Source organism: Aotus nancymaae, unplaced genomic scaffold, assembly GCF_030222135.1.
Source record: "Aotus nancymaae isolate 86718 unplaced genomic scaffold, 86718_ANA_hifiasm-v0.15.2.pri h1tg000062l, whole genome shotgun sequence".
NCBI lineage: Eukaryota > Metazoa > Chordata > Mammalia > Primates > Aotidae > Aotus > Aotus nancymaae.
This window is the reverse complement of record NW_026988476.1, coordinates 1,349,795-1,370,286: the sequence shown is the minus strand read 5'-3', so window position 1 is coordinate 1,370,286 and position 20,492 is coordinate 1,349,795. Positions and strand designations below refer to the sequence as shown.

At 41.7% G+C, this 20,492-nt stretch overlaps 1 protein-coding gene across 1 annotated transcript in view; it reads right to left on the bottom strand.

The window, feature by feature from the left end:
- Positions 1-1,626: 1,626 nt before the first annotated feature.
- The window catches only part of PARP9 (poly(ADP-ribose) polymerase family member 9), a 36,718-nt gene continuing 17,852 nt past the window's right edge, over positions 1,627-20,492 (bottom strand). The window contains exons 7-11 of the mRNA XM_012476212.3: positions 18,969-19,020; positions 15,070-15,450; positions 11,893-12,032; positions 11,131-11,305; positions 1,627-2,446 (exon numbers count right to left, since the gene is read on the bottom strand). Coding sequence (XP_012331635.1) covers positions 2,067-2,446; positions 11,131-11,305; positions 11,893-12,032; positions 15,070-15,450; positions 18,969-19,020 — 1,128 coding nt within the window. The 3' untranslated portion in view covers positions 1,627-2,066. The remainder of the gene's footprint in view (positions 2,447-11,130; positions 11,306-11,892; positions 12,033-15,069; positions 15,451-18,968; positions 19,021-20,492) is intronic.

Sequence of the window (20,492 nt, the reverse complement as noted above, 5' to 3'; positions counted from 1 at the left end):
CCTCCGCCTCCTGGGTTCAGGCTATTCTTCTGCCTCAGCCTCCTGAGCAGCTGGGATTACAGGCATGCGCCACCATGCCCAGCTAATTTTCTGTATTTTGAGTAGAGATGGGGTTTCCCCATGTTGACCAGGATGGTCTCGATCTCTTGACCTCGCGATCCACCCGCCTTGGCCTCCCAAAGTGCTGGGATTACAGGCGTGAGCCACCGCACCCGGCTTCTCCTTCTCTTCTTAACAGAGTCTTGCTCTGTCACCCAGGCTGGAGTGCAGTTGCTCCATCATGGCTCACTGCAGCCTCAAATGCCTGGGGTCAAGCAATCCTTCAGGTAATTGTGTGTGTATGTATGTGCGTGTGTGTCTGTGTAGATGAGGGTCTCACTGTGTTGCCCAGGCTGGTCTTAAACTCCTGACCTCAAGTGATCCTCTCACCTTGGCCTCCCAAAGTGTTGGGATTATAGGAGTGAGCCACTATGCTGGGCCAGCTAGATCTTTCAAATCTGTCCTCTCACTCTCAGCTCAGCTCTGTACCACAGGCCTCAAGCAAGTGTGTAGGGACACTTCAGCACCCATGTCCAAGCCTCATACCTGCAAATGGTTATCCATTGACTATTCTTGATGCTCACTCTGGCACAGCCCACCCTCAGGAGGAGGGATCCAAGAAAGATCTGATCATGCCCTGAAAGTAGACTCAGAGCTGTTCAAGCAGGAAATTTGAGGGCTCCACACTTCTAGTGGGTGATTAAGGAATGAGGAGTGCTGGCTCCAGATGAATCCAATCTCGTGGCCTTGTGGACTCCTCACCTTGTGAGCATGGGCACAACTGAAGGAGGGCTAGAATGAGACCCTCCTAAGTAAGGAGCCTAAGGCAGGGAGCCTCTCAATCCAGGGGTCCAAGGCAGATCCCCTCTTGCTCAGATCCAAGGGCAGCACCACATGAGATGACAAGCATACTTCTTTCAAGAGGAAGAATGCTGGTAAGGTAAAGCTATCCCTCCCCAATCACAGAAGTGTTCTATGCAAGAGGTTGAGGATGTGAGGTCAGGAAAGTTTGGAAGTACAGAAAAATATGAATTTGAAAGTAGGCAAGAGATGTATGGTGAGATTAGCTAGCCTCTACATTGCAAGTAGAACTCTGTAGTCAACTTTGGGTATAGTTACAGTGGTTTCGGCCCTTAAAAGGGCTATTCTCTCTACCTAAACAACTCTTCTGACTGCTCCTGATTTTCTACATCCCTTAAAGTCTCAGCTTGAATGTCACTTGCTTTAGGAGAGCTTGCCTCAAGCCCCTGATTAATCTATCCCTCTCCCTCTTAAATTTTTCCATAGAGTGTGTAGTACTGTTTTTGTTATATCTAATCACACTTGTTAAGTTGTCCATGGTTACCTTTTTGATTATTCAGGCTAAAAGGTTTGTGAAGACATTTTTCTTGTCCAGCATCATATCCCTGGACTCACAAAGTGACTGAAATACATCTGGTGGTCAATATGTATTTGGTGAGCTGATAATATGTCCTCATAGTGTTTGAGTGGCATTGCTTGATATAGCTGAATCCAAACAGAATATCAGCTTTTTGATGTCCTTCCACTTCAAATTGTTTCATTTTACACATATTTTTTCAAAGCCAGTTAATCAGACATAGGTGATTTATTTTCATATCTAAAACACTTTATAATATTCTCTGGAAAATCTAAAATAATTCTGTTATCCTAATGTTTTTATACTATCATCACTTTAGAAAATAAAAGACTTGGATTATATACTAGAAAAAGTTCTTCATTATATGCAAAATATTTATCTCCACTAGTAAAAGAGATTAAAGAACATCTGTAAGAGGAAAGAAGGTCCTGAAAGTGTTTCATTTGGTATCTACCTACCCCAATCCCAAGACATAAAGGCAGATAAAGGCACTAAGATGCTAGTATGTGGCTAGCCCTTTCAATATCCCAGTCAGTCCATACAGATTACCCATGGACTATATTCAAGCCACTCTATAAGCCATTGATGGTCATTATTTGGTTAGTTCACCTAAGGTAAGGCCATATCAGCTGTTAAAATGATGTGGAGATTAATCAACAGGGCTGCCACTTGTTAATCCCCTCCAAGGATACTGTGCAAAGGATCTCATTGGTCCTGATGAGTAATCTTGTGACTGTACATAACCCTTGGTGCATATCCATAAATACTGGGGTATAGCCTGCATGCTACTAAAAATAACAAAGGTTTCAGGGCTGGAGACACTGTCAACAACACTGTCATGACCATCTACAGCTCCAGGACTTAGTGGTGGGGGACCAATATTTAACTGATGTCCCTGGCAGAAGGAGCCTGTAAGTACTTCAGCCTCGAATACACAGATCAGCTTATCTGCAGTAGAGGTATTCTTGGCCTTCTCTGCCAGGCTTTTGAGGTTCTTGGTGAAGTATATGCCAACTCCATATTTTGGATCTGATGAAAGAAAAAAATTAAAAGATTATTATGATCTGGTGAATGATATTGCCAATTTGGATACTAATATCTGTTCTCTCTCTAGTCTTCCAAATAATCACTTTCTCCTGGTTCTGAGTCCCTGTTTCTATAGCAAAGGCAATCAAAATTGTTCCTTGAAACAAATTATCACTGACACCATCAACATAATATTAACTTACATTCAAATATACCATTAGGGCTGGATGCGATAGCTTATGCCTGTAATCCCTGCACTTTGGGAGGCCGCGGCAGGTGGATCACCTGAGGTCAGGAACCTGGCCAACATGATGAAACCTCATCTCTGCTAAAAATACAAAAAATTAGCCAGGTGTGGTAGTGGGCACGTGTAATCCCAGCTACTCAAGAGGTTGAGGCAGGATAATCGCTTGAACTCAGGAGATGAAGGTTGCAGTGAGCCGATCACGCCACCGCACTCCAGATGGAGCAAAACTCCATCCCGAAAAAAAAAATACCATTAGTGTTCATAGAGAAGTCAATGGTTTTCAAAGTATTGCACATTGATTAGATTAAATTATCTGTGATCTGGGTAGCAACTCCACTTAAAAGACAAAAGATCTGAGATTCAAAGAACTTAGATTCAAGTCAATATTATGAACTAAGTAGCTGACAGAGGATAATAGAAGGAAGGTTCTGTTTCCCTTAGAACATGGTGTGACTTCTACACACTACACATAGGGATATTTCTAGAACTCTCAAGAAGACGGTATAAAAATAGCATCTAATAAGAGAGTGCCTCCTAACTTCAAGAACAGCATTACAAGAAAAATATGTAATCCAGGCGTGGTGGCACACGCCTGTAATCCCAGCACTTTGGGAGGCCGAGGTGGGTGGATTGCTTGAGCCCAGCCTAGGCAACATGGCAAAACCCCATCTCTGCAAAAAATACAAAAGTTAATCCTAGCTACTCAGGAGGCTGAGGTGGGAAGATCGATTGAACTTAGGAGGTTGAGGCTGTAGTGATCTGTGATTGGGCCACTGCACTCCAGCCTGGGTGACAAAGCAAGACCCTGTCTCAAAAAAAAAAAAGAAAAGGAAAAAATATGTCAAGGGGAATGTGGAGTATATAAAATGTCAGTGTGCATACTTCATTGTTTAGGAAAAGCACTCCTGAATTTGGAAGGACAGAGGCATTCTAGTCACCAGGAGGGTATTGTGTACTCTGCATGGATTGGCACAATACCTCATGAAGAATCTCCATGTGCATTTTATCTAGGTCCATGCTCACCAGACAATTTTCCACCCATCAGGCACTCTGGGGACTATGATACTAAGGAGGATGTGCCCTATTCCCACCACTAGAAATGAGCACACATTCTGACACATTGCCTGTGATCTGTATTATCTACTTTGGAGTATTAAAAACACTCAGGAGGTTGAGGGCCAAATTCTGGACCTCAAAGTAATCCCTGTTCAACGCCCTTTCTGACCTCACTTAGAGGAAAAAAATTATATCTTCTTTGATACCACATTATTCTTCCTTACTTTCCTTTTTTTCTTTTCATTTCCTCCCTCTCTTTCTTCTTTTATTTATTTATTTATTTTTTTGAGACAGAGTGTTGCTCTGTTGCCCAGGCTGGAGTGCAGTAGCATGATCTCGGCTCACTGCAACCTCCGCCTCCTGGTTCTAGTGATTCTCCTGCCTCAGTCTCCTGAGTAGCTGGGACTACAGGCACACACCACCAGGCCTGGCCAATTTTTGTATTTTCAGTAGAGACAGGGTTTCACCCTGCTGGCCAGGCTGGTCTCGAACTCCTGACCTCAGGCGATCCACCCACCTCAGCCTCCCAAAGTGCTGGGATTACAGGTGTGAGGCACTGTGTCCAGCCTCTCCCTCTCTTTCTTTATGTGGGTCTTAACCAAACACTTTTAGGCTCTAGAGCAGCACTGAACAATAAAAATGTATTACAAGTCGCACATGTCATTTAAAATTTCCAGACTGAGTGGCTCATGTCTGTAATCCCAGTGCTTTGGGAGAGCAAGGCAGGAGGGTCGGTGGAGGCCAGGAGTTTGAGACCAACCTGGACAACACAGTGAGACCCAATCTCTACCAGAAATAAAAAAATTAGGTGCTGTGGCACTCACCTAGAGTCCCAGCTACTCTAGTAGCTACATTTTTATTTATTTATTTATTTATTTTTTGAGACAGAGTTTCGCTCTTGTTGCCCAGGCTGGAGTGCAATGGCATGATCTCAGTTCACTGCAACCTCCACTTCCCGGGTTCAAGCAATTCTCCTGCCTCAGCCTCCTGAGTAGCTGGATTATAGGCATGTGCTACCACGCCTGGCTAATCTTGTATTTTTTTTTTTTTTTTTTTTTGAGACGGAGTTTCGCTCTTGTTACCCAGGCTGGAGTGCAATGGCACGATCTCGGCTCACCGCAACCTCCGCCTCCTGGGTTCAGGCAATTCTCCTGCCTCAGCCTCCTGAGTAGCTGCGATTACAGGCACGCGCCACCATGCCCAGCTAATTTTTTGTATTAGTAGAGACGGGGTTTCACCATGTTTACCAGGATGGTCTCGATCTCTTGACCTCGTGATCCACCCGCCTTGGCCTCCCAAAGTGCTGGGATTACAGGCTTGAGCCACCGCGCCCGGCCTTAATCTTGTATTTTTAATAGAGACGGTTTCTCCATGTTGGTCAAGCTGGGCTCAAACTCCTGACCTCAAGTGATCCACGTCCCCGCTTCCCGGCCTTCGAAAGTACTGGGATTAGAGGCGTGAGACACCATGCCTGGCCTGCCACATTTTAAACAGTTAAAGAAATAAGAATAAAACAGGTGAAGTTAACATTTTAATTTAAGCCATTCAAGATGTTATTTTAACATATAATCTGTATTTTAAAAAGTATTAGATATTTTACATTCTTTTCTTTTGTAATAGATCTTTGAAATCTGGTGTGTATTTTATATTTACAGCATCTTTCAATTCAGACCAGGCACATTTCAAGTGCTCAATAGTCACATTTGGCCAGCAGCTACCATATTGAACAGTGCAGCTCTGGAAATTCAAAAGTGAGTAAGATATGATCTCTGTTCTCAACATTTCACAAAAGGAACTCAGATAAAATACAGCACAATTTATGTGGCAAGAAAATATTTTTATCTCAAAATATTACCTTTCCAGGGAGTTTCTTCTTGTTCTTTGTTCTTCGACTTATGGAGTACTTGCTACTTTTTTTTTTTTTAGACAGAGTCTCACACTGTCATCCGGGCAGGAGTGCAAGGGTGCTCACTGTAACCTCTGCCTCCTGGGTTCACACAATTCTCTGCCTCAGGCTCCTGAGTAGCTGGGATTACAGGTGCACACCACCACACCCGGCTAATTTTTTGTATTTTTAGTAGAGGCGGGGTTTCGCTATGCTGACCAGATTGGTCTCGAACTCCTGACCTCTTGATCCACCTGCCTCAGTCTCCCAAAGTGCTTGGGATTACAGGCGTGAGCCACCACACCCAGCCCCTTGCTACTTCTTATTAAGGTCGAAAAGGATAAAGTTGAGAACAAAGTCTATACATAAATGTATATATATATATAACTGTATCTATCTATACATTTGTTTATGAGTGCATATTTATATATATAATATAATTATTTTTAATTCACAGAGGAGAATATGGTCTTGAAATTCTGGCTCTCAGAGTTAGCTTTTCTGAGAGGAAGAAGGCTTTTTGAACCAAAAGCTAAAAACCAGAAGGATTCAGAGCATGGGGTTTTTACCATAAATGACAGAGCAGAGAGTAATATAAGATATTCTAAAAACATTTTTCTCATTTCAGGACAAATGAAAGTTCCTTCTTCTAGCTAGTAGGAAGAGAAGTATAAATGATGTGACTATAGCTCTTGGGGGAGCTTGGGAAAGGGCCGCCTTCACTACCCCCACTCCATCGAGAGCCCTGGGAATCAAGATGGGGCAGAACAATAGAAATCTCAGAGAATAACAATTGGAGGGACTCGCAGAGCAGAAAGGACCCTAGCCTGACTCTGGTGGGTACAGTCCCTCATCCAGCCTCATCACCTAAGTGGAGAGTAGCAATGGCTAAGGAAGTCTCGGGAACAGGTGAGGACCACTACCCAAGACCCTGCATTCAGCTTGGAGGATACACATGCTCAAAAATTTCCTGTGCTGCAGAACACAGACATGGCCTGGAAAGGAATTTCTTTAGCATGAAAAAGACACAGAGTAGCCTGTGCAGATACTGCCTGAGTGCAAAGGGCACAGGAGAGAGCTGATGACCAAAGCTTGGGTGGTTTATCAAGCAGAGGACAATGGGAGCCACAAGTCAGACAACTCACCCCACCATGCCTCTCCCAGCAAAGAGAAAAGAGGAGAAAAGGGGCAACATTGCAAGAACTGAGTTTTAATCTTGAAGGGAGTATGGAAACTCTTAAAATGACTGAGTTCACCTTGAACTGTCAAGATTCAGATTCTCCACATCTGTGGACATGGGGAACATGAGAGCTGGGTAAAGTTCTGTTATGGAGCCATAAAGGAAAGTAGTTCTATGCCTGAGCTTTGTAGGACTGTAGATTTTGTTACTTATTAAAGTTATAGATGTCATAACAAAGGAATGGAGGAATGCAGGAGCACAGAAGAGGAAGCTACTTGCTAGGCCTGCAGGCCTGCAGGCCTGCAGGAAAGGTGCCAACGAGGAGATGCCATTTGTACTATGTCTTGAAGAAAGAATAGGGGTTTGTAGCACTGAAAAGGGCAAGGAGGGAAGTCTCTCCACAGACAACAGTATAGAGGCATGAAAGCATACAGCATGTTTAGGGCACTCTAAAAAGTTAATGGCTGGAGTCTTGAGGAATGTAGTGGGTGATGACTGCTGAAATAATGTGGGAGCTAGGGCCTTATATTCTCTGCTAAGGAGTTTGGGTTTCCATCTTGTAGGCAACTGGGAATACAGATATTAAGCAAGAAAGTAATTTTTAGCATTATAATTCTGATGGTAAAGGATAGATTAGGTAGGAGTGTGTTTTGTGGCAAGGAAAGGCCCTGGTAATAGTCGAGGCCTAAAGGCAGGTGAACTAAGGCAATAGGAATAGGAAGTAAAACTGGGCTGAGATCTTCAAGAGATTGAATCACTAGGACTGGGTGAATGCCTGGATATAAGGGTGAGGGAAAAGGAGAAATGGAGGATGATAATGCTTCAGGCTTAGGAAACCTGGTAAGTAGATGGTGATGATATTAACTAGGTTAGGGCGAATCAGAAAACAAAGGGCATATTTCTTAGGGAAAATCATGGCCAAGAAAAGAGATCAATTTGAGGTATCTATGGGACATCTGGGTAAAGATGTCTAAGGCAGAGTCAGATATATGAACCTGTAGGTCAGGAGAGAGGTAGGGAGTTAGAGTTAGAAATTCATAAGCCATCATCATTGAGATAGGAGTTGAGACCATGGGAATAGGTGCCATCACCAAGGGGGACATTGTAGAGGAAAAAGAAAGAAGATAAAGAATGGGCAGCAGATGAACTCATGAGATTATAAATTGTAAGAGCAAGAACTCTAGTTTTTTGTTTACGCTCTATTTCTAGTACCCCTAGCACAGGGCCTGATTCATAGAATGTGCTTAATAAATACCTGTGGAACAAATGAATCAACCCGATAAGAAACTACATGTGTAAATGCATTCTTGCTGCATTCAACCAAGTCCTACAAGCAAGAGATTTATTCAGAACTGGCTGGAATGCAAACATAAATAGAAAAAAGAAAATAAAGCTTTGTTAACAGAAGTTCCCTCTCCTCTGTCTGTGGGTGGTCATTTAAATTGACTGAGAGTCCTATAATTTGGAACATTGCAGGGCTAAAAGAGCTAAGAGCTTTTGTACTCCAAATAACAACAGCTTCAGAGATAGCAAGATTGGTATCTCCTGGGCTTGTCTGTCACCCTCTGTTAAGAGTTCTCACCAGCCTACAGAGATGAGTCAGTTGGTACAGGTCACATTATGGGTCATGTCTGAATTGCCTCAAGGCAGTGGCTATTAAGCTAAGAGATAGGGAAGAGGGCAGAGCACACAGACATCAGGCAAAAGACCAAAATCTTGAGTCTGAAGACTATATGGAGACAAGATCTATGGTTTGGTTATAAAGACATCAAGTTAACCAGAAGCAATTAGGCCTCATGCCCACTGAATTTTTAAAGGAACCATATTTTTTAAGAAACCACAAGCCTGAGCAACAGCCTGAGCACATTCTACCCTGTGAGACAATCCATGGCTCCCTGATAGGCAATGAGCCTGGAAATAGCCAAGGGCCACAATATATAAGGAAGACTTTCCCAGAGTGCAAAATAAGGGTTTTATAACACGGAATAGGGAGTTCTCCCTATACCCGTCCAGCAGCATGTAGATAAGTGGTGTGAGCAAGTGACTGTTGTGTGTTTTGCTTCTCTCCTTTCAAGATGGGAGTTTTCATTGCAGTTTTCCTGCTCCTTTTCATATCACTATACGATCAGTATGTTGGGGGCAATATCTTGCCTTTAAGCTTTAAGAGAGAACTGCCTGCGGGGTGTGGCAGCTCATGCCTGTAATCCCAGCACTTTGGGAGGCCAAGGTGGGCAGATCACGAGGTCAGGAGTTGGAGACCAGCCTGGTCAACATGGTAAAATCTCGTCTCTACTAAAAAAATACAAAAGTTAGCTGTGCATAGTGGCGCACGCCTGTAACCCAGCTACTTGGGAGGTTGAGGCAGGAGAATTGTTTGAACCTGGGAGGTGGAGGTTGCAGTCAGCTGAGATCACGCCACTGCACTCCAGCCTGGGTGACACAGCAAGACTCTGTCTCAGAAAAAAAAAATGGAGAACTGCCTGAACTTGAGGCTGATGATGAGTCTGGTAAGACTTTGGGATTGTCTTCCTTGGGAGGATAGTGGGTGTCTTAGATGTTTTGGTAAGAAAGATGTGTATAGATGTTGGGTAGGCAAGTAGCAGGGTCTGCCACAGGACTGAAAAGAGAATACTCACTAGATTTGGAAAATAGGAGCACAGCGATGATCTTAATGAAAGTAATTTAAGTAGAAGTAGTGGGTAGGGACTGCAGAGAAGCCAGCTTTAGGAGCAAATGGAAGTTGTAGATTTTTTAAGACTTTGCTGGCCGGGCGTGGTGGCTCATACCTGTAATCCCAGCACTTTGGGAGTCCGAGGTCGGCTGATCACCTGAGGTAGGGAGTTTGAGACCAGCCTGACCAACATGGTGAAACCCTGTCTCTTTTAAAAATATAAAATTAGTTGGGTGTGGTGGCTCATGCCTATAATCCCAGCTACTTGGGAGGCTGAGGCAGGAGAATCGCTAGAACCTGAGAGGCGGAGGTTGCAGTGAGCTGAGATCACGCCATTGCAATCCAGCCTGGGCAACAAGAGGGAAACACTGTCTAAAAAAAAAAAAAAAAAGACTTTGCTAATGAAGAGACTACACTGATCATCACTTTCCTGGGGGTTGCCCCAGAAGGCTTCTTGGTGGGGATTCATTTTTCTATTTTTATCCCCAGGAATTATATATGTTCAATATTTACCTCAAGTTTTGCCTATGTTCTTCCAGAACAAAGAAAAGATGATTTCTAGAGTCTTTGGATCCTAGAAACTAAGGCTATTGGAATTGACTCCTCAGCCAAGGATCAGGCTACATATTTTGAAAGATAAAGATCAAGAGCCACATATTTAATGGACCAAGCAAAATCAAGTCTTCCTGTTAAATACCTATCCATAATTATTACTAAACTTCTTTTTCTCCTTTGAAGAGCCCTAAAGCCAGAAATCTTCATTAGTGACTGAGGAATAGAGGGGGCAATATAAGAATTGTATATGCAATGTTAGTGTATATCTGAAAAGAGACATGGGAGTTACACATAGAACTCCTATGGCTGAAAAGGATGTTCAGATATTATGCACTTTACCTGACAAATGATACCTAATTCATTCACTAGCAGGATATAGGAAATAAAGGGCTGAAAGAGAAAAGACCAATGTTCTTAAACTTAGGAAAATGCCCTTTGAATTAAGGAATGAGGATGGTTCAGTGCTGGTGGTAATAATTTTGTTGAGATAAGTAAGGAAAAAAAAGCCCCTGTAATCCCAGCACTTTGGGAGGCTGAGGCGGGTGGATCACGAGGTCAAGAGATCGAGACCATCCTGGTCAACATGGTGAAACCCCGTCTCTACTAATACAAAAAATTAGCTGGGCACGGTGGCACGTGCCTGTAATCCCAGCTACTCAGGAGGCTGAGGCAGGAGAATTGCCTGAACCCAGGAGGCGGAGGTTGCGGTGAGCCGAGATCGTGCCATTGCACTCCAGCCTGGGTAACAAGAGCGAAACTCCGTCTCAAAAAAAAAAAAAAAAAAAAAGCCCCAAGGTGCTCTCTGCAGATGGGGCACAGAAACATACAAATGAGAAAAACGGTGAACTGTAGTCTTACTGTTTACACTTTTCATCAATGTAGAATCCATCAGCAACAAAAGGTAAGAAGGAAAAGTAAAAAATACCACCCTTACTAAAATACTTTGTGGCCTGGGTCATCATTTGTTACCTCTAAATTGTAGTCACAAATGATCCCTTCCCCACAGCAATAAATGCTATTAGTGGAACCATCTACTGATGTCAGCTCACCAAATCCCACAGAGCAGCCCCAGTGATGAGGCATTGACACCTACCGCAGGGCACCGAGTACGTCCTTCGAAACCCAACTCTGCATACCAGTTTGCAGAACTGGTGTGGGACTTGCTGAAACAGTCTGTGGCTCACAGGTTGCCTGTGGGGTTTTCCTTCCATCATTTTCTTTTTTAGTTGAAAGGCAGCCATAAGAACTTTATTATCTATCTTCTCCACCTAGAACCATGGAAAAGAAAGACTGAACAAGAGGCTAGAGAACTGCTTTCTAAATGCCTGTTGTACTGCTTCAAAAATAAAGGAGCTTATGTGCATACTATTACTTTGCATGCAATTTGTTTTTCATATAAAGTTGCAAAAGAGTCTATCCTCCCTCTAATCCTCTCCTATTTTGATTCTATCTCTTCAAAATTGCCTGTCCCTTCTCTAATAAATTCCTTTAACAAAAATTCGCTGGTGTAGACATAGTTTCTGCCCTCTTAAGCTCATAGTTTAGTGAGATAGAAAATAGGTAAACAATTATAACACATTGTGATAAATGTTATTCCGCTTCTTTTATTTTGCTCAAAGATGGGCTTCCTGGATTTGGAATCTTTGCTTCTGTGTGTCCTGATGTCATTTCTACCTCCTGATTCCAACTATACCCCTCGTGCCTGCCCTGCCCTGCTCTCTTTCCAGTCTTATTGACCTAGGATTCCAAGTCCACCAGCAATCAGCTTAGAATCATCAGCAGGTGAGCTTTTCTTTTGGCTACAGAAGCAAGTTAATAACAGGATGAGCCAAATCCTCCCCTTTGTTAGATATACCTTTAAAACCTGCAAACCACATTTTTCAAACTGCTTCTTCTGATCCAGAAGCTCTTGAGTTAAAGGCACAGGATATTTCAGAAATAAGATATTTTCTTTCATTTTGTCTTGGGTTTTTTGTTGCTGATTAGTCCACTGTCCTAAAAATGGGTAACACAAGAACTTTGTTTCAATGCTCTGAGAGAGGAAACAAGAAATTTAATGAAACAAAATCTAGAAATTTAGAGGAAGGGATTAGCCCGTTTAAATTGTATGCCTCATGTGTTTAAGACATGCAAGGAGAGCCTTAATACTATGAGCAGTCGGGATAAAATAAAGGGGCAATACATTTGTCTTTGGATGATTTGGATCACGAGGCTAAGGGGATGTGAGTATAAGGAGCATTAATATATACTTGTTTCTCCACAATCAATGCTGTAATGATGAGAAATAATTGTGTTGCTCATAGGAAATGTTTTTATTTCTAGCCCCAATGCCTATCAGCAAAAAGAGGCAGTCATTAGAAAACATTAATCAAGGAATGATGGGAAATGATATGACATTTGTATATAACACTTCAAAATTTTCAGTATCCTTCCTTATTTGATCATTACAGCACCACCAAGAAATAATTAACACAATTTTGCAAATAAAGAAATTGAAGTTCAAATAACTTGCCCCATATCACACACCTAGGGAGTAAAGAGCTAAGATTACAAACCTGGATTTCATCAATGTTTTTTCAAGTGGACAAGGCAAAATACTTGGAACATGCATCACTCATATACCACCCAATGAAGAAGAGCAAAATTTGGAGATTAAGAGTCTGTGGTGTTTTGCCTTACCTCCCTTCCTCTTTTCTCCTTCTGCCATTTCCCTCCCTCCCTCCCTCCTTCCTTCCCTCCCTCCCTCCTTTCTTCCCTCCCTCCCTCCTTCCCTCCCTTCTTCCTTCCTTTCCTTCCCTTCTTTCCTTCCTTCCCTCCTTTCCTTCCTTCCTTCCTTTATTCCTTCCATTCTTTTTTTCAAGAGGCAACCTGTTTTTGTCCAAGGAAGCTCTTAACTGGACTAAATATACAGGTTGACAAATGAAAACCAAAAAAAGACTTGTTTTCTCTTGGTTTATTTTTAGTTTGACTTAAGATCAAGTATGCTAAAATGACCTAATCCCTGGTTCTTTAACTAATTGAATGGGCTCGATTTAACCACAAAAAGCAGGTGATGAATAGAGGGAAACTCACTAGAGAGCCAAGTTGTAAATCTGAGAAAGTAGGAGGGACAAAACTCCCACAGCAGAGGAACTGCAAAGCCCAGAAACTTCAACGGAAGACTGTAAATTAACTTTGGAGAGCAATAGCTCATACTTATAAGGTGTAATATTAGAGTTCAGTTTACTTAAAGTTCAGCAAACATTTGCCAAGCTTCTCCTACATGCCAGGCATTGGTCTGGGCACTGGAGACCCAAAGATCACAAACTTCTGTGATTGGAGTCACCTACCATGAAGGATTAAAAGAGTGGTATAAAAGAAAGGCGATGCGTAATTTTGATTTTAAAAATAAAATTACTGTTCTGATGGATATTTGATATTCCTTATAACGATAACTCATCTCAAAATTAAGATCTTAATCTGATTAAGAGAGGCCAGGTTTGCCTGAACCTCTAAGGTTTCTGTGGAGTAATATACTTAGTCATCAACTACCAAAAGTGCCATCTTGTGGCAGAACAAGGGACTTACATGACTGAAAATTGTCAATAGCTGGGAGAATTGGCCCATCGTACGATTTCAGTTAATTTAAAGCAATGCCACACACACACACACAGTAATGCCGCAAGTTTTATAGGAGATTCATGTTTGTATCCTGTTCTGAGCTGACACTGGTGTCAGTTTCAATACCTACATACACACTTACATTCAATGTTTACAAAATAATCTTGGTTCTTATGCTTGTGTATTCTTTTTATCCATTTTTTTTTTTGGCCACTGTGTTTTCTGTGGAATGTGGATACAACATTTATGACAAACTCTCACTCACTCTAACCATTTATTCCTGCATTATTTTTACAAACACATAGTGAAAATAAGGTGTCCTTTGAAATTTTGTCTCTGAATTTTTGCACCTCTTACTAAATCCATTCTCCACAATATAACCAGTGATATTTCTAAAAACACAAGTCTGATCTTAACTTTGCTTAACATTCTTTAAGGTTCCCTATTTGTTTCAAGAAAATCTCTGAACTCTTCTACGTGATTTATAAGGTTTGGCATAATCCAGGCCCTGCGACAGTCTTATTTCTTGAAATTTTCTTTCGTTGTCTGACTTCTACCTATTATCCAGTTCTCCATTTATGACACCTGTGATAAGCCCTCCCTTGACTTCCCAAGTCTGGGTTAGGTGCCTCTCCACAGTGCTCCCAGAATACTTTGGCTCTCCTTGATCATCACCTGTGTGCTCATCAGGGTCCCCAATTAGACTTTGAGCAGGAACAATGTCCATCTTGTTTATTGCTGTAGTCCTTGCACTTAACACAATGCTTGGCAGGTCATGGGTGCAATTTGCATGAGTTGAATGAAATCTATCTCTATCTCTATATCCTCAGATGGCATTTCAATAGTATAATTTCCTAGTTAGCTCTAGGGCTCCGTTAAAAGGATCTCTTCAGATCCAAATTCCCACATGTATTCTGATGTGTTTAGCCACTGAATGGGAGATACCTGAGTGTACCTGACATTACCAATGTATAATTTCATTGGCGAGAGGGCTCAAGGTAAGCGATTTCAGGGTTCCTAATGCTGTCAGTAACAAATAAATGCAATAAAACCCGATAAAAGAAATAAGTTAATCAGATGGAATGTGTCTGCATTTGAGTGCTGCATCTGAAGAATTAGAGATGTATATTTTTCCCCATGGCTTGGGCTTGAGTTTTACCACTGCCAAAATTCCATGTAATTGCCTCTTAGACAATCAAAGTTATTACAAGTAAATCAAACCGTGTTTATGTGTGTGTTCACAAATAACCCCGATTGCCAAGAAGAGACCCAAAAAATGGCTCACGAAAGTTTATGATCTAACACAGAACCAAAATGTTTGCTCCCTCCTCTCTCCTTCTGTCTCTTACCCACATCCATATGTACACGCTCATACTGAAAAGAAGGAATAATGGGGAGAGTTTACTTTCTAACTTAATACAAAGTTACTCACCTAAGAAGCTCCAAAGGCTTCGCTCCTTTTTCCTTGCCATTTCTTCCTGTACTTTACAAAGCATATCTTCAATGTTCATAACCACCTCAATGAGGTCAGCCTGGGCTCCTGCAATCTCTAATTTTGTCCTTTCTGGGCTGGTAATTTCTGTGATGGTGACCCTTGAAGTTTTCTGAAGCTGAGACAAAATATCATGTTCCTTTTTCCCAAGGTACAGAATATGGTTATTCTCAATGATGTGATGGTGATGGAGACTCAGAATTTTCTGGATCCATGCCTGGGCCTCACACATTTCTTCTATATTGAATCCCATCAGATTGATGGCAGGAGATGTAGCTTCAGGTCCATTTTCTCTTTTCTTCTCTCTGGATGACTGGGGGACTGAAATGACTATCATAAGCAACCATGGAAGACTAGTGGGTTTTACAACAGTGCAGAACAAAACACCATGGCCAGTGTTTTACCCCTGTGATATTGCCACCATTGTCAGCAGTAGCAGCTTCAACTAAGTACCTATCTCTGAAGGCTGCATTGGGTATGAAGGAAATATACATCTATCATTTACAGCCTCCTTGGGAACACAGAGTTTAGCTTGTAACAGATTGGCTTTATCATTGCTTGCCTCTGCTATGTTGCATTTGTCAGTTCACAGATGAATTCACTTTGTGATCTCACCCTGGATGTTAACTTATTTCCTGCTGAATAGGATTTTCCTTAACCTCTTGCTACTACTAGTTTTAAAATCAAACATCTCTGAAAGACACAGAGCTTGAAGAGTCAAAATTCTGGACAGCAGTGGAAATTAGCAACTTTCTCCTGAGATCTCAGTTGTGTGGTACGAGAGCTACAAAAAAGTATAAGGACAGACTTAGAAGTAAGATGGGGAGGATGGCCTTCCTCTGAGTAAAGATAAAAAAGATAAAAGCCGAGGTTTTAGACAACAGTAAGAAGTAACCCAGCTTTTTAATTGGAGGCATACTTTTTTTTTAAACCCTTGTTCTGTCTGGGAGATTATATTATTTTTTAGGAGAAAATGAAAACAATGCATGGTGATATTTCATTTATCCATTATTACCAAGAGAAAATTCTTATTATTATTATTTTGTTGTAGAGACAGGGTGTTGCTATGTTGCCCAAGCTGGTTTTGACCTCCTGGCCTCAAGCAATACACCCACCTTGGCCCCCCAAAGCACTGGGACTAGAGGCATGAGTCACCATGCCTGGCTAATAATTATTATTCTAACTTTAGTATATGTGTTGGCAAAGTGAGTGCTATTCTTCTAGATAAGTAAATTGTTCAAATCACTAAAGGATAACTCTTCTAGCACCAAAATACACTGAATTTTTAACTATGAGTTATTTTATTTTTTTTTGAGACCAAGTCTCACTTTGTTGCCCAAGCTGGAGTACAGTGGTACAATCTTAGCTCACTGCAATCTCCACCTCCTGGGTTCAAGCAATTCTCCTGCCTCAGCCTCCCGAGTAGTTGGGATTACAGGCATGCACCACCATGCCTGGTTAATTCTTTTTTGCATTTTTAGTAGAGACAGAGTTTTGCCATGTTGGCCAAACTGGTCTTGAACTCCTGACCTCAGGTGATCTGCTCACCTTGGCCTCCCAAAGTGCTGGAATTACAGGCATGAGCCACTGTGCCTGGCTGAGTTTAATATTTCTAATGGTAATGTACCATCTCTCTGCCTTCTTAAATAGTTTTTTTTTTTTTTTAAGACAGAATTTCACTCTCGTTGCCCAGGCTAGAGTGCAATGGCGCATTCTCGGCTCATCGGAACCTGTGCCTTCCAGGTTCAAGTGATTCTCCTGCTTCAGCCTCTCGTGTAGCTGGGATTACAGGCATGTGCCACCATCCCCAGCTAATTGTGTATTTGGAATAGAGATGGGGTTTCTCCACGTTGGTTAGGCTGGTCTCAAACTCCCGACCTCAGGTGATCTGTCCACCTCAGCCTCCCAAAGTGCTGGGATTACAGGTGTGAGCCACTGCACTCCACCCTTCCTAAATAGTTTAACCTTTCCTTCAAAATCTGAGATCATCGTCATTAATCATTTTTGTTTGTTTGTTTGTTTGTTTTGAGACAGAGACTCACTCTGTCACCCAGGCTGGAGTGCAATGGAATGATCATGACTCACTGCAGCCTTAACCTCCCTGGGCTCAGGTGATCCTCCCCACTCAGCCTCCCAAGTAGTTGGGACTACAGGCATGCACCAGCATGCCTGGCTAATTTTTGTATTTTCTGTAGAGATGGGATTTTACCATGTTGCCCAGGCTGGTTTCGAACTCCTGACCTCAAGTTATCCACCTGCCTTGACCTCCCAAAGTGCTGGGATTACAGGCTTGAGCCACTGTGCCCCATCATTAGTCATTTTTATGTCAATTATTGTCCTGTGCTATATAATTCCTTTATAGATGTCCTCAAGAACTACTGAATTAAATGGTGACATTTGTCCTCATTATTCAGATTAATGACATACAGACCTTTTCATATTCCTTTTCTATGTTAATCCTCACCTAAAACTCCTCTTATGTACCCACTGTGAATTCCCTGTGGTTCCCCAAACATGCACTGGATTTCTTTGCTCCTGTGGGTTTTCTCTAGCTTGGGTGCCCCACCCTTCCATCTCTGGACATTGGAAATTTTGCCATGCTTAAAGTCCAGCTTACAACCATCTCATCCATGAAGCCATTCTTGATCTTTTCCAGTCAAAAGGAATCTCTTTCTCCTCTGAGCTACCTGGGGAGTTTGTCTATCTTCTCAGTCATTATTTATTCCCTGGCATTTGTTTAATGCTTTCAACTTATAGAACATTTTTTACATACATAATCTTTTATTATCCTCACAACAGACTGTTATTAGCATCATTATACAGATAAATAAACAGGATCATAAAAGGCACAGTTCCAGGCCAGAACTGTTAATGCTCTCCTTTCTTACTTCCAGCACTACCAGGTCACTGAACATTCCATCTTGGTCCACCCAAACTCTACTAAAAGAATGACATTATATGTCTGTAATCCCAACATTTTGGGATGTTGAGGCAGGCAGATCACTAGAGCCCAGGAGTTTAGTCCAGTCTGGGCAACATGGCAAAACACCCTCTCTACCAAAAATTAAAAATAAAAATAAATTAGCTGGGTGTGGTGACTTGTGCATGTAGTCCCAGCTACTTGGGAGACTCAGGTGGGAAGATGGCTTGAGTCTGGGAGGCAGAGGTTGCAGTGAGCTGAGATCATGCCGCTGTACTCCAGCCAGAGTGACAGAGCCAGACTTTGTCTCAAAAAGAAAAGGAAAAAAAAAAAAAAAACTGTTTGGCATCAAAATTGACTAGGGAGTATTCAAAATAGATATGCTTGGCACAGATGACCTAGAGTTCCTGAATCAGCATCTGTAGAGTTAGGACAAATACATATTTTGGGGTTTTCTGTTTGTTTATTTTTTAAAGTTTCCATCATGATCTCAGTGATTACTCGGGTTTGAGTAGCATTGAGTTAACCCATTTATCTGGTATTACTGAGATGTGTTTTCTGTAATTACAATAAATAACCCTATTTAGATGTTCAGAGCAGAAAGAGTGACTGAATGCCAGTTTATGGAAGCCAGAACTTTTTCTTGGGAAAAATCATAGATATCTATTTATGAATGAACCACCCACACCTTGGATTATCCACTGCAACTCAACCTTCCTGTGTTCATAACATGAAACTGGACCAAGCAAGAACATAATCATGCTCATGGTATAGAGTAGGCAGGTGTCCAAGCAGGACCACAATGGAATACATTTGGCTTATTTATTCTTCTTCTCCCCTCCATTAGTTCAGATGATCAAGAATAGAATGAGCCAGTGGTGGCTGACACTACTTACTGGCCTGTGAATTTCATACTTACCACTGTTCAAACTCAGCATCTTGGACCTCTTTGCCATTTCAGCACTGAAAACCTACAAGAAGTAAAATGGAGCAGAGAGTCATAAGTAGGGGTGATAGCCATCATCATCAAAATCTCCCTCTGCACACACAGCACTTGACTTCATCCACTCTGTCAGTCCCATTCCTACTACCGCAAATCTAAAGCAGCTTTTAGGAAAGTCCTAGAGAAAAGGACCACAATCTAGTAGAACACGGAGAGAACAAGCATAGGAAAAATGGAGAGGAAATCAAAATCTGGTATAAATAAAGAAGAATATATATCCCAAGACAAAATATAACCATGCATTCATTCAACAGATATTGATGCCCTGCTTGCACTAAACCAAAGCTGTGGATATGTCACCGAAGCAGAAAACGATTGGTAGGTGCTCTTGTAACTAATAAAACACAAAGTCATTTAAAAAATGGTATATAACCAAACTTGGTCTGTAAATTGAATAATAAACTGTTTTATATGAGTTAATTCCGATAGAGTGTTTAAAATTGTTCCTGGCATATAGTAAATATTCAGTACATAGTAGCTATTGTAATTGTTATTATATGAGAGACTATAGACAAAGATTTGTGCATATTGCAATGCAGATCCATGAACAATGTCTATTTGAAATAACACATCTCACTTAGCTTTTGGAGCCATGGTGTTCACTGTCTTCCTTGTCCTCCTTTTTTTTTTTTAAGACAAGGTTTTGCTCTTGTTGCCCAGGTTGGAGTGCAATGGTGAGATCTTGGCTCACCGCATCCTCTGCCTCCCAGGTTCAAGCAAGTCTCCTGCCTTAGCCTCCCAAGTAGCTGGGATTACAGGCATACGCCACCACACCCAGCTGATTTTGTATTTTTAGTAGAGATGGGGTTTCTCCATGTTGATCAGTCTGGCCTCGAACTCCCGACCTCAGGAGATCTATCCACCTTGGCCTCCCAAAGTGCTGGGATTACAGGCATAAGCCACCACGCCTGGCCTTCCTTGTTCAAAGTAGATACAATTGGCATCCAGATGGTCCTGACTTATGATGGTCCGATTTAGGACGTTTTGTCTTTATTGATGGTGCAAAAGTGATACACATTCAGTGGTAACTGTACTTGGAATTTTTAATTTTGAGCATTTCCCAGGCTGATGACACGTAGTAAGATGCTCTCTCATGATGCTGGGCAGCGGCAGCAAGCCAAGCTCCCAGTCAGCCATGTGATCACAAGAGTAAACACTGTATTCAATAAGTTACATGAGATATTCAACACTTTATTACAAAATAGGCTTGTGTTAGATGATTTTGGCCAACTACAGGCAAATGTAAGTATTCTGAACATGTTTAAGGTAGGATAGGCTAAGCTGTAATGTTTGGTAGTTTAGGTGTATTAAATGCATTTATCTCACTGCAAAACTTATTTAGGAAGAAAATACATGCTTATTAGGAGGCTTATTAGAAGATGTATACATATGTCTGCACACACATCATACCTCCATGTGGATATAATATAGTGTTAATGC